This window comes from Aquarana catesbeiana, linkage group LG01 (genome assembly GCF_042186555.1).
Source record: "Aquarana catesbeiana isolate 2022-GZ linkage group LG01, ASM4218655v1, whole genome shotgun sequence".
Taxonomy (NCBI): Eukaryota; Metazoa; Chordata; class Amphibia; order Anura; family Ranidae; genus Aquarana; species Aquarana catesbeiana.
The window spans coordinates 45,208,735-45,221,446 of record NC_133324.1 but is presented as its reverse complement, the minus strand read 5'-3'; the positions used below and the strand labels follow the sequence as shown (position 1 = coordinate 45,221,446).

Genomic DNA, 12,712 nt, shown 5'->3' with positions numbered 1-12,712 from the left:
TTCTTTGGTTAGGCTTTTTGTTATTTGGTCTGAGGTTTGTTTTAAAGCCTTATGAAGCATCTTTTCAAATTGTAATAATATTACTGGGGATGCTGAGGAGGCTTGTGGAGAAGTTTGTGAGAGGATTTGTTCTGTATCTGACTCAAATGGAGAGTCTTGCTGTGACATTTTCTGTCTGTGAGAGCGCCCTGATGCTGTATCTTGTGAGGTGACTGGAGCTGCTTTAGTTGCAGTGAGTGCCTGTGAGCTCTTTGTGAGGTGATTTTTATTTCTGCCACGGCTTCCTCCCAGTACCATATTTCCTGCCCAAACTTTCACAGTTTGTTCCCTGGGGCAAAAAGGTTCAAATGGATACCTTTTGAGCCTGCAGGCTCCGCTTTGTCCTTCTCCTCTCTCCTCAGCGGTGCGGAGCTCTAACAATGCATGTCTGCTCCGCTAGACTCCGCCCATCTCCCCTTCTCGCAGCCTCTTTTTAGATTGTGAGCTCCCATGAGCAAGGCCCACCTAACCCTCTTGCATTGAATTATATTGTAACTGTACTGTTTCCCTTTATTTTGCAAAGCACTGTGCAAACAGTTGGCGCTATATAAATCCTGTAGAATAATTATAACAATCCCAAAATGTTTGGTCAAAGTACCTTCTTACGTTTCTATAAAAAAAAAAAATCTAAAAGATTATTTACAGACTATTGCACTATACGGTTTTACCTGCTTAAATCTGTTAATATTAAAACTGTGATTAAATTTGTTAAAAAAATGTATAGCTTCAGCCATAGCTTCTACTGCAATATACACTCGTAGAGATTCTTCGCAAAGCATACTTCCTTTAATTCGTGGAAAAAACACTCTTATGAAACTCTGACTAAAACTAGTAAAGTTTTGGAAATAAATATTTTTCCCATTTTGAGTTGATGTTATATTGTAAAATGTAATGATCAGATTATCCAGCAACAGTCCAATTTGTGAATGTCTTGACAATAGATTGTTATCAAACTGACTTTCATCAATAAGAATTTGCGGATCAAACAACTGTAAAGACAAACTTGTTATAAAACCTGCAAAAACTGTTATCATTTTGATTTCACCTGAAGTCCAGCCTGGGGGAAGGATAATCATATTGTTTCTATTGAACTGAGAGTATTCATAAAGGTATCCCCGAGCATTGCTTGTGAAGGAACCACAAAGTATTAAAACTTTACAATGCACTTTACTAAGTGTGTCTCTCCACTGATCCATTGTAGCGGAATTCACAGTCATTCTTTTTTCAAAAGCCACACAAATCTCCTGGGAAGCCAAATTTCTCTTCAGAATTTGCACTTCATTCTCTCCGGTATCATTGTCTGAAAAAAGTATTCCAACCCAATTCCAGCCAAAATGTTTCACTAGTTTGGCAATTGCTAAATAATAGACATAATCATTCTGAACGGTCCTGAATACATGCGGGTAAAGGAGTCTGTTACTTAATGAGTAATCGGTGGCTCCATAGCTGATCTGAAAAGAGGAGGATTAAATATTAACAGGGCTGGCACCAGCATAAGGCTACTTAGACAGCCGCTTTAGGGCATCAGAATGTGGAGTGGCGCTGGTGGAGCTTTGATGGTCGCAATGGTGACCCTGCCTATGCTCTAGGGGACCGTGAGGCCTTCTTTTCACATTATACTTTACACTTTAGCATTCACTGGAACAGATTCCTCTGCAGCCTCTGAAAGACTGCTTCTCCTGCTTTCCCTCCCGTCGGCATTCTGCGGCTGCTGGAGGAAAATACAGGGGATCTGTTCCAGTATATGCTGCCCCTCCCACTCCTCCTACCAGGTTCTACTTCCTCCTGCTGCCCGGGCCACTTACTGTATGTGCTCCCCTGGTACCCCCTCCCACAGTGCTTCCGGCTTCACCTCTTCTCCAGCCAGCTGCGGCGCAGGATTGCTTCAGGATGTAGAACATGGAAGGGGCTAAATTCATAATTTACTGGCCCCTACCTTTTCTGAATGAAAACAGTGAGTGATCGGTACTGATCACTTACTGTGTTCATTTATAACTGTTTACTATGCTTTGGTTTGTGAATGAACAGGGAGGATGTGCTCTTCCTGTTCATTCATTCCATGTAGCTAAGGCTGCAGTGATGGAGATTGAGGACTGTGTCCTCAATCTAATTTTTCTGTCTCAAAAATTAAACATCAGGGGTCTGTTCGGACTCCTGATATTTCACCAAAGCTCCTTAAAGGGCTGATAAAAAAATTGTAGAAAATAATAATAAAAAAATAATAACAAAAGGTAAAAACAACTGATACTGTTCACTTCCCTATTGACACCATCCATTGTTGTACTGACCCCATCCTCTGCCCTACTGACAAAGTCCACAGCCATACTTACACTGTCCATTTCTCAACTAACTGATACCTTCCACTATCCTACTGAAACCATTCACTGTGGGATTGTCAGAGCAGAGGGCATGGGGTATGCATTGTGGAGAAGAGGGGTGGGGGGGAGGATGGTGGGGGCGGCAATAATGCTATTGCCTGTGAAGACAATAATCCTTGCACCGGCCCTGACTATTAACGATAATGTTACTATATTTAAAGTTGCATTCATATCCAGTTGGCACTAAAATTATAATTAGAGACTGCACTGTACAAATATTTAAAAATACAACTGATCTTCTAGATTAAATCAGCTAAATACATTGCAGGTGCATTAAAACAAAACATGTATTTCTATATACTGTGGAATGCAGCCAGAGCCTGAGTAGAAAAGCCGGCCCCTGCCAGCATGCTGTAGAGAAGGATCCTTGCTCTCTGTGTTGAAACAGTGGTCTACCTGCAGAGGTACAATATGCCCCGGTCAGATCTGTGGCTCTCCAATCAGCAAGGGTCATAAGTATTATATACAATATAGCTTGGGCTTATCAGTGAACATGTTGGACCTATGCAGAGAGACCACTGTTTTCACACAGAGAACAGTGACCTTTCTCTGCAGCAGGCTGGCAGGGGACAGGCGTCCCTACTCAGGCTAAATTATACATACCCAGAAAAACTTTGCAAATCAGGAGACCTGACATCAACCTGGCTTCACTTGTGATCTGCTTACTTTGGATCACCGATTCTGGCTAGCCAGAAAAAAACATTTTACCCACATTTTCAAAAAGAAGTCAGCAAAAGATAAACTACATTTCTCTTAGTATATATACATAAAGATGTAATTTATATTTATAATTACAAACTCTAGCACAGCTTTGTATTCATTTTGCTTAAAGCCTAGCCTACTTTATATTTCTGGTGTTCTCCAATGACAGCTGAATGTAAAAAAACAATGCCAGCAATAAAAATTTAAAAACAGAGCGGGGGTCCTTTCCATTCCATACCAGGCACTTCAGGTGTGGTATGGAAATTAAGGGGAATCCCACACCAAAATGAAAAAAATAAATAAATTGAGTGGGGTCCCCTCAAAATCCATACCAAACCCTTATCCAAACATACAGCTTGGCAGACCAGGAAAGGGGAGGGGGGTGGGTGAGCATCCTCCCTCCTGAACCATGCCAGGCCACATTCCCTCAACATGGGGGGTGCTTTGGGGTAGGGGACTCCCCTCCAAAGCACCTAGTCTCCATATTGATGAGGACAAGGGCCTTTTCCCCACAGCCCTCAAAGGTCCTCACGTGATGAAGGCTACCGCCATCTGACAGCTCTTCCGCCTCCCACCGCTAATAAACTAAAGGGCCCCCTTGTGACAACATTTTTTACTATATACCCATGGAGGGACAGGATCCTGGGGCCCCTTGTTGAAGTGGGCTTCAAGATTCCGATAAGTCCTCTGCCTCTGTCCTCTGCAGACCCCCACAACCACCGGCCAGGGTTTTGGGGAAGAGGCCTTTTGTATCCATCAACATGAGGACAAGGTGATTTAGTGATGTCACCGTATGTCATCAACTAGGGCATGCTGGTCAGATGACATCACATGGGGCGGAGTCACCCAGTAATATCATTGGGTGGCCCTGCCTTTTGATTTTTTTAGTGGCGGAGCTGTCAGTCTTTGGAAGCCTTTGTCGGCTGCAGGCTTTTTTTTTTCTTTCAGGTCAGCAACCAGCATTCATCGTGATTGACTTTGGATCTACTCCTGGGGACAGTTTTTAATTTTTTTTTTAATAAAGGGCTTGTCAAAAACTGCCTCCTGTGTTTTTTTACACAACACTTTTTTTGGTGAATGAGTAGGGATACTATTCTCATTCACATAGGGGGACTAGGATCTGGGGGCCCCTTTGTTAAAGGGGGCTTCCAGATTCCGATAAGCCCCCCACCCGCAGATCCCCACAATCACTGACCAGGGTTGTGGGGAAGAGGCCCCTGTCCCCATCAACATGGGGACAATGTGCTTTGGTGACGTCACCGTATGGCCCCGCATCCTTGTGATGTCATTGACTGAGATATGCTGGGCTGATGACATCGCAAGGGGTGGGGTCACCTGGTGACATAATCGGGTGGCCTCACCTTTTAATGTATTTAGTGGCAGGAGGTGGTGAAGCTGTCATTTGGCTGGAGCCTTCATCGGGTGCAGACCTTTTATTTTTATTTCGGGTTAACTGGCGTTCATCCTGATTGACGTTGGATCTACTCCGGCGTACATTTTTTTTTTTTAATAACGCACGTGTCAAAAGTTGTCTCCTGTCTTTATTTACACAACACTTTTTTTTTTTTTGGTGAACGAGTAGGGGTGCTATGTACTTTGCATTTACAAAAACTTTAAATGTTAGAGTTTATATACACTTTAACTTTTACAGACTGTCATGTTTTTGTAAAATGTATATTGTTTTCTCTGTTGACTTATTACAAATATACAAGCACTTTTGACTCACCTGTGTGTATCTGTACATTCCAAGGATTTGGGCGATTGGGATTGTAGTGGATGAATGGCGATCTCCAATAACACCAGCCAGCTTGCCTTGTCCTTTACAGGAATAATTAGGAAATGTCCCATTTGGTCCAGATAAGATCTGCAGAACACTCTGTACACCCTTCCTGGGTTCCAACCATGAATCATATAGATGGAAGCCTAGAGTGATATTGGGTAAGATATCTGGATCCTGGTTAATATTATCAATTGCGTAAAGGAAAGCTAGGAGGTTCATGTAATACCAGAAAGACGAGCTACAAAAAGATTTTTCCAAAACAGTACATTAACAATTTCTATACAGATGTGTCAAATGTTTCAAAAATATAATATATAATATTATATAATTTTATATATTATTATTTATTTATATATTATATAATATATAATATAAGTATATATATTTAAGCTTTTGGGCAATGCTTTCTGGGGAATGAATAAAACAGCAGAAACAATGTTGAGTTAATGCTAAGTTTCACAACGCATTGGGCGGGCGATTTCACTGTGCATCGGCACCACACCTTCCACTTCATGCGTATGACGCCCAGTAGGCGTCCCTTCACGCAGGTGCATGTTATTTCAGCTTGGCTGACACATGGTGAGTAGGTCTGGCTGCTGCCGGGCTGTCTCTCCCTTGTCATGCCAGTGTGACGCTGGATGGGACCCTGGCCGTTGAGCTCACCCTGCAGTTTCCCCTTAGTGACCTTTTCTCAGCAGTCCCATATTTCATTCCATTTTTGGTTCACATCCCATTAGGACCTACATGGGTAAATACATAGCAAGCTCTTGATTTATTCTAAATTCCTCTATAACAAGCATTACTAATATTTCTTTACTCCAGTTTTCATTAATTTCTCCTGATTTCAGGAATTTAATCTCCTCTTCCCTATTCTTACTATATGGACACCCTATTTTTTCATTCTGTTCACTTTGTTGATATGCTCCGCAATATACTTCTATACTGTGGTGATGGGTTTACTCTATATGACATTTCTTTTTATTTATACCAATATGGTAACAAACCACTTACTTTATTGTATACAATACAGAAATCCCATCTACAGTTACATCAAGATTTTTCTATACACACTTTTTTGGGGGACTGCGTGTGTGCTCCTGATCCATGCTTGGGTCCTTTCCTCAGCTCCCGTACTGGACATAATTATCTGGCTGACCTCCAGCAGGTGGTATCGCATGGCCTAGTATCAGCTCTTATGTGAGTACTTTCAGTTATGGCCGTTTATTTGTTCATCATCATCTTTAACCCCTCTACCCCTCCAGTCTGTGGTTATAATAAACTATAATGGTGATTTCTTTTATCCCCTTTTAGTACATGGATGCACTTGCTCCTGATGAGTGGATAGAAGTCAACGAAACGTCGTTGAGCTTATTTTGATGCATCCATTTCATATTTATGATTGCAGATGGTTTTTATTGCTCTACCACCCTGAGATAATATTATGCCTACTCTATTTGAGGGACTGTGATGTATAATATTTACTTTCTGTGTCATGTTGGTGACTATCCTTAATATGTATGTTGATACTTTGTATTTTATATGGTTTTGTCTGGCTCTACCCCACGCACCTCATCTAACGTCCTCCCCCTCTTGCAAAAGCAATCAGGGCGTCTCATTTAAAGTCCCAAATATTCCCTTTTTTCTTTGATAGTTTCACAAAACAGGTCTGTAAATTAATGTCTCACACTGAATGTTTAAACCAATCATGTGGCCTTTAAAGATCCAGAACACCTACTTGTGAACTGTTTTGGTATATTCTGCAGAGGTCTGGCAGGTAGTGATCAGCCAAACTGCCAATGTTCAGTTCAGCAGGTGTTCGGTGAACTTCATTGAAACCAGTTAAATTGAAAATGCTAATTTTCTGCTCTAATAGGCAAAAGGGTGTAAAAAAAGGGAGTGGGCGAGTACTGCCTTCGAGAACAATGCAAAGCGAGGCGCAATGCTGGGAGGTTGTCATATGACGTCCTCCCAGAACAACAGTTCTGGGCGGGAAGGTGTTAAAGTGGACCCATTTGAGTCTTGAATGGATTTTAAGAGGGTACTTCACAAAAAAATAAAAAAACAAAAAAAAAAAGCATGAGGTTCCGCAGGATATACTGTACATACCAGACCCTTTGATTCTGGTACAGATTTTAGGTGGGTCTCCATGCAAAAAAAAGTGAGTTCCCCCTAAACCCCCCCGAAATCTGGAAGTCCCCATTAACAAGGAATCCCACCCCCGCCCAGGTGAATGAGTATGGGGTATATTTCTAATCATTCACCAAAAAAAATGTCAAAAATAAATAAAAACAGTGGACAGTTTATTAAAAATATAAAAAATAAATTAAAAAAACAATGTCCCCCGATGTAGATCCATCGACAATCACGACGATTGACAAGATCCCGCACCCAAAAGCACCTCCCTATGTTGAGGGCATGCAGCCTGGTATGGTTCAGGAGGGGGGCTGCTCGCTCATCCCCCCCTTTCCTGAGCAGCCAGGCTGCATGCTCAGATAAGGGTCTGGATTTGGGGGGGGGGGCACGCCATTTTTTCTTATTTTGGCATGGGGTTCTCCTTAAAATCCATACCAAACCCAAAGGGCCTGATATGGATTGGGGGGACCTCAATACATTTTTGTATTGCCAGCATTGTTTGTTTACATTTCAGCTGTCAGTGGGAAAGCCCGCTGACAGTTGATGAGTCATTGTTTGTTAAGGGTGGGGGGGTGGCTTCCCGGCCCGCTGCTTTACAACCAGCTATTTTTCACACAGAATTTGAATTGGTTGTTCATTTTTTGACCAATGTGAAAGCTAATCATTTTGGAATTTGTTAGAAAATGAATAAACAAAACAAATTTTAATGATTTTTAATGAAAATTGTTACTATTTCATTTGAAGATTCGGATACATCTGAATCTCAAAATAACCAAAAATTTGTCAGAATTGGATTCGGAGGGAAACGAATTTCACATCAGAAGGGATGCTGACAGTGGACAGACAATGTAGTTTCCCCCAGTATGTGTGTATGATATTTATTCTCTAACAATTCTCAATCTCGGCCCTGTATATTTTGCTTCCTAAGGAGACATAGTTACATAGTTAGTAAGGTTGAATAAAGACACCAGTCCATTGTAGTGATATAATATAATAATATGTAGTAGTAGTATAGTGGTCACAGTGGGTATGATAATTAATTAGTAAGTACTCTTCCGCAGCAACCCAATTCTTCCAGAGAGATGCACTTTATTGACTTCTAACACAGAACAAAGTCCAAAGTCCACAGATGACAAAAAATCAGACAGAGTAGATATAATTCAGAGTCCCATGTTCCTAGGTCTGTGTGTTCATACACAGACAAGCCTAACTTAAACTATAGACTGAATGCCGTGTTATATTCACTAGACACTGAATGGCTGAGCAATTTGATTGGCCGTTTCAATTTAGGACTTTGATTAGCTTCATTCTTTCAGACAGACAACAACCCCCAGCCGTGAACAGCTGTAGTCATAAACCGCCCCAATTTGCACTCCCACATATCAATGTCAACAAGTCCCCTTAGATATGTGTAATTAGATTAGATTAACAGATACCACCTGAACACCCTTTGAAATGTTCAAATAGACTTGCATAAGATTAACACATCAAAGGGTCTTCAGCTGTCCCCTTGCTATGTTAGTTGGCTCGGACAAATCAACCATTGTCAATTGAATTCTGGCCTGGTTAATATTGACTGTATGTGTACATATATATAATAATATAATGTCCCACATAAATCGGTGAACATATACAACATCCATCCTGAGTGAGTGTCTACAATTGTCCCTATTCCTGTACATTGTGTCTCATTAAGATGCTCATCTATTATATCAACATTTATTTAAGGTACCCATATAGCGCTGTCAATTTACGCAGCACTGCACACATACATTGCTCACTACCCTCAAGGAACCCACAATCCAAGGTCCCTAACTCACATTCTTATACTATAGTCAATTTTGGACAGAAGCCAATTAACCTACCAGCATGTCTTTAGAGTGTGGGAGGAAACTAGGGTACCTGGAGAAAACCCACGCAAGTACATAGAGAACATGCAAACTCCAGGCAGGTAGTGTCATGGTTGGGATTCGAACCAGTGACCCTTTTTACTGCTAGGCGAGAGTGCTACCCACTACACCACTGTGCCGCCTGACAATTCTTTTTAAGTTGTCACCCTCAGCTGGTGCTGTTTCCTGGGGGAGGGAGTTTCACATTTTTACTGCTCCTTTATTCGTACTTTAGCTCATGGCCACATGTCCTCTTCACCTTAGAGTAAACAATTTCTCATTATTGGAGCCACCCTTGACATATTTGTACATTGTAATCTTATCCCTGCTTAAACGCTTCTTCTTCAGAGAGAATAACTGTAGTCTATGTAATAGATTATCATAGCTGAGATCCTCCACCCATCTTATTATTAGTTTTCCCTTTGCTGAACTCTTTCTAATTCAGCAATGTCTTTACTGAGGATTAGTGATCTGGTGAAAACTGGTGAAAACTGAACTGCATATTGTCTTGGAAAGAGTTATTTGACAGATAGAAAAAATGTTATCTGTGTTTTACAGATATACAGCATCTCACAAAAGTTAGTACAACCCTCATATTTTTGTAAATATTTTATTAGATCTTTTCATGTGACAACACTGAAGAAACAAACACTTTGCTACAATGTAAAGTAGTGAATGTACAGCTTGTATAACAGTGTAAATTTGATGCCCCCTCAAAATAACTCAACACACAGCCATTAATGCCTAAACCGCTGGCAACAAAAGTGAGTACACCCCTAAGTGAAAATGTAGAAATAGTTCCCAAAGTGTCAATATTTTGTGTGGCCACCATTATTTTCCAGTACTACCTTGACCCTCTTGGACATGGAATTCACCAGAGCTTCAAAGGTTGCCACTGGAGACCTCTTCTACTCCTCCATGATGACATCACAGAGCTGGTGGATCTTAGAGACCTTGCGCTTCTCCACCTTCCGTTTGAGGGTGCCCCACAGACAGGGCCGTCTTTAACGCAGGGCAAAAGGGGCAGCTGCCCTGGGCCCTGTCATTGCTGTGGGGCCCAAAGCAGCTGCCAATTAAGCCCTGTGCTGCCCGCAGTTTTTCTGGAGTAGCGGGGGGAGCCGATCACCCCTGCTCTCCCAAGCGGCGGCCACATTAATTATACAGGAGAGCGGGACAGCTGCGGGCTTCATGTGTTTGAGCCCACTTGTCCCGCTTCTCCCTCTGTCAGGAGCTGCGGACCGGAGTCAATGACAGAGCAAGAGCGGCGCTCCGTGTTCCTCCCAGCCCCACCTGGCAGACCTGTGTAGCACACAGCCGAGTGAAGTTTTCTGGCTGTGTGCTGGGTCTGATAGGCTGGGACTGTGTTGCACCGCTGTGTGATCAGGTAAGAAAGAACAAGGTGGAGAGAAGGGGAAGAGGATTCATATGTGCAGACTGCAGAGAATTGCTGGTACAGAGGTGGACATGGGGGGGGTACAGAAGTGAGAAGACATGGGGGGTACAGAGGTGGACATGGGGGGGTGTACAGAGGTGGAGGGGGTACAGAGATGGACATGGGGGGGTACAGAGGTGGATGGGGTACAGAGATGGACATGGGGGGGTACAGAGGTGGAGGGGGTACAGAGATGGACATGGGGGGTACAGAGGTGGATGGGGTACAGAGATGGACATGGGGGGGTACAGAGGTGGAGGGGTACAGAGATGGACATGGGGGGTACAGAGGTGGACATGGGGGGGTACAGAGGTGGAGGGGGTACAGAGATGGACATGAGGGGTACAGAGATGGACATGGGGGGGTACAGAGGTGGACATGGGGGTACAGAGGTGGACATGGGGGGGGTACAGAGGTGGAGGGGGTACAGAGGTGGACATGGGGGGTACAGAGGTGGACATGGGGGGTACAGAGGTGGACATGGGGGGTACAGAGGTGAACACTGGTGGAATGGGGGAACAGAGGTGAGCTGTGAATGAGGGGATGCAGAGGTGAACATGGAGGGGGGGGTACTACAGATGTGGATGGGGGGTACAAAGGTGGACATGGGGGGATACAGAGGTGGAAGGAAAAATATAGAAGTGAATGTGGATGGGGGGTACAGAGGTGAACACAGAGGTGGATGGGGGGTACAAAGGTGGACGGAAAGATATAGAGGTGGACATAGGGGGAGGGGGTACAGAGGTGGATGGGGGTTACAGAAGTGAGCTGTGTATGGGGGAGCAGAGATAAGAAAAGTGATGTACAGAGGTGGATGGGGGTTACAGAAGTGAGCTGTGTATGGGGGAGCAGAGATAAGAAAAGTGATGTGCAGAAGTGACCAATAGATAGTTACTTTGCGGGAGGGAGGAGGATATGCAAGTACTGCCCCTTGTGCTGATTTTTTTCTGTGCCCTGTATGATACAAACACCTCAAAGTACACACCCCCAATCCCTGTGTGTCATCCTGGACTCCTATTTCCCCCCTTCCCCCATCATCTTGAACTCCCCCATCTCCCCCCCCCAATCATCCTGGACTCCCATATCTCCCCCCCTCCCAATCATCCTGGACTCCCATATCTCCCACCCAACCCCCCCCCACCCATCATCCTGGACTTCTCTATCTCTTCCCCCCATCATTATTATTATTATTCAGCATTTATATAGCGCCAACAGTTTGTGCAGCACTTTACAACATGAGGGCAGACAGTACAGTTACAATACAATGCAATGCATACGTATGTGTTTTGTTTTTTCGAATGTTGGGGTGGAGAGACAATTTGCATGGGGGGGCCCAAGAATTTTTTTTGCCCAGGGCCCAATCAATAGTAAAGATGGCCCTGCCCACAGATGCTCAATAGGGTTTAGGTCTGGAGACATGCTTGGCCAGTCCATCACCTTTACCCTCAGCTTCTTTAGCAATGCAGTGGTCGTCTTGGAGTTGTGTTTGGGGTCATTATCATTTTGGAATACTGCCCTTTGGCCCAGTCTCCGAAGAGAGGGGATCATGCTCTGCTTCAGTATGTCACAGTACATGTTGGCATTTATGGTTTCCTCAATGAACTGTAGCTCTCCAGTGCTGGCAGCACTCATGCAGCCCCAGATCATGACACTCCCACCACCATGCTTCACTGTAGGCAAGACACACTTGTCTTTGTACTCCTCACCTGGTTGCCGCCACACACGTTTGACACTATCTGAACCAAATAAGTTTATCTCATCAGACCGCAGGACATGGTTCCAGTAATCCATGTCCTTAGTCTGCTTGTCTTCAGCAAACTGTTTGCGGGCTTTCTTGTGCATCATCTTTAGAAGAGGCTTCCTTCTGGGACGACAGCCATGCAGACCAATTTGATACAGTGTACAGCATATGGTCTGAGCACTGACAGGCTGACCCCCCACCCCTTCAACCTCTGCAGCAATGCTGTCAGCACTCATATGTCTATTTCCCAAAGACAACCTCTGGATATGATGCTGAGTTCTTTGGTCTACCATAACAAGGCAGTTTTTGACAATTCCTTTAATAAAAAAAAATAAAAAACAATGTCTCGTAATGTAGATCCATCATCAATCACAACGCCCATCGCCCAGGGTTGTGGGGAAGAGTTGCATGGGTGGGTCATGCTGGGTCATGTGAAGTCATGCTGTGTTGGTGATATCACAAGAGGGTGGTGCCACCAGCTGACATCACCAGATGGCCCTGTCCCTTACCTATTTAAGAACTGTCACATGGCGGAGCAGTTATTTGCTTGTTAGCCTTCATCATGGACAGAGCAGTACCCCATACTCATTCACATATGGTGTTGGGATCTGGGGGAGC

The 12,712-nt window shown here is 43.7% G+C and overlaps 1 protein-coding gene across 1 annotated transcript in view; it reads right to left on the bottom strand.

Moving 5' to 3' along the window:
- LOC141142588 (vomeronasal type-2 receptor 26-like) overlaps positions 1-12,712 on the bottom strand; it is a 171,695-nt gene that overhangs the window by 101,158 nt on the left and 57,825 nt on the right. Inside the window, exons 2-3 of the mRNA XM_073629266.1 lie at positions 4,846-5,137; positions 708-1,490 (exon numbers count right to left, since the gene is read on the bottom strand). Of these exons, the coding sequence (XP_073485367.1) occupies positions 708-1,490; positions 4,846-5,137 (1,075 nt within the window). The remainder of the gene's footprint in view (positions 1-707; positions 1,491-4,845; positions 5,138-12,712) is intronic.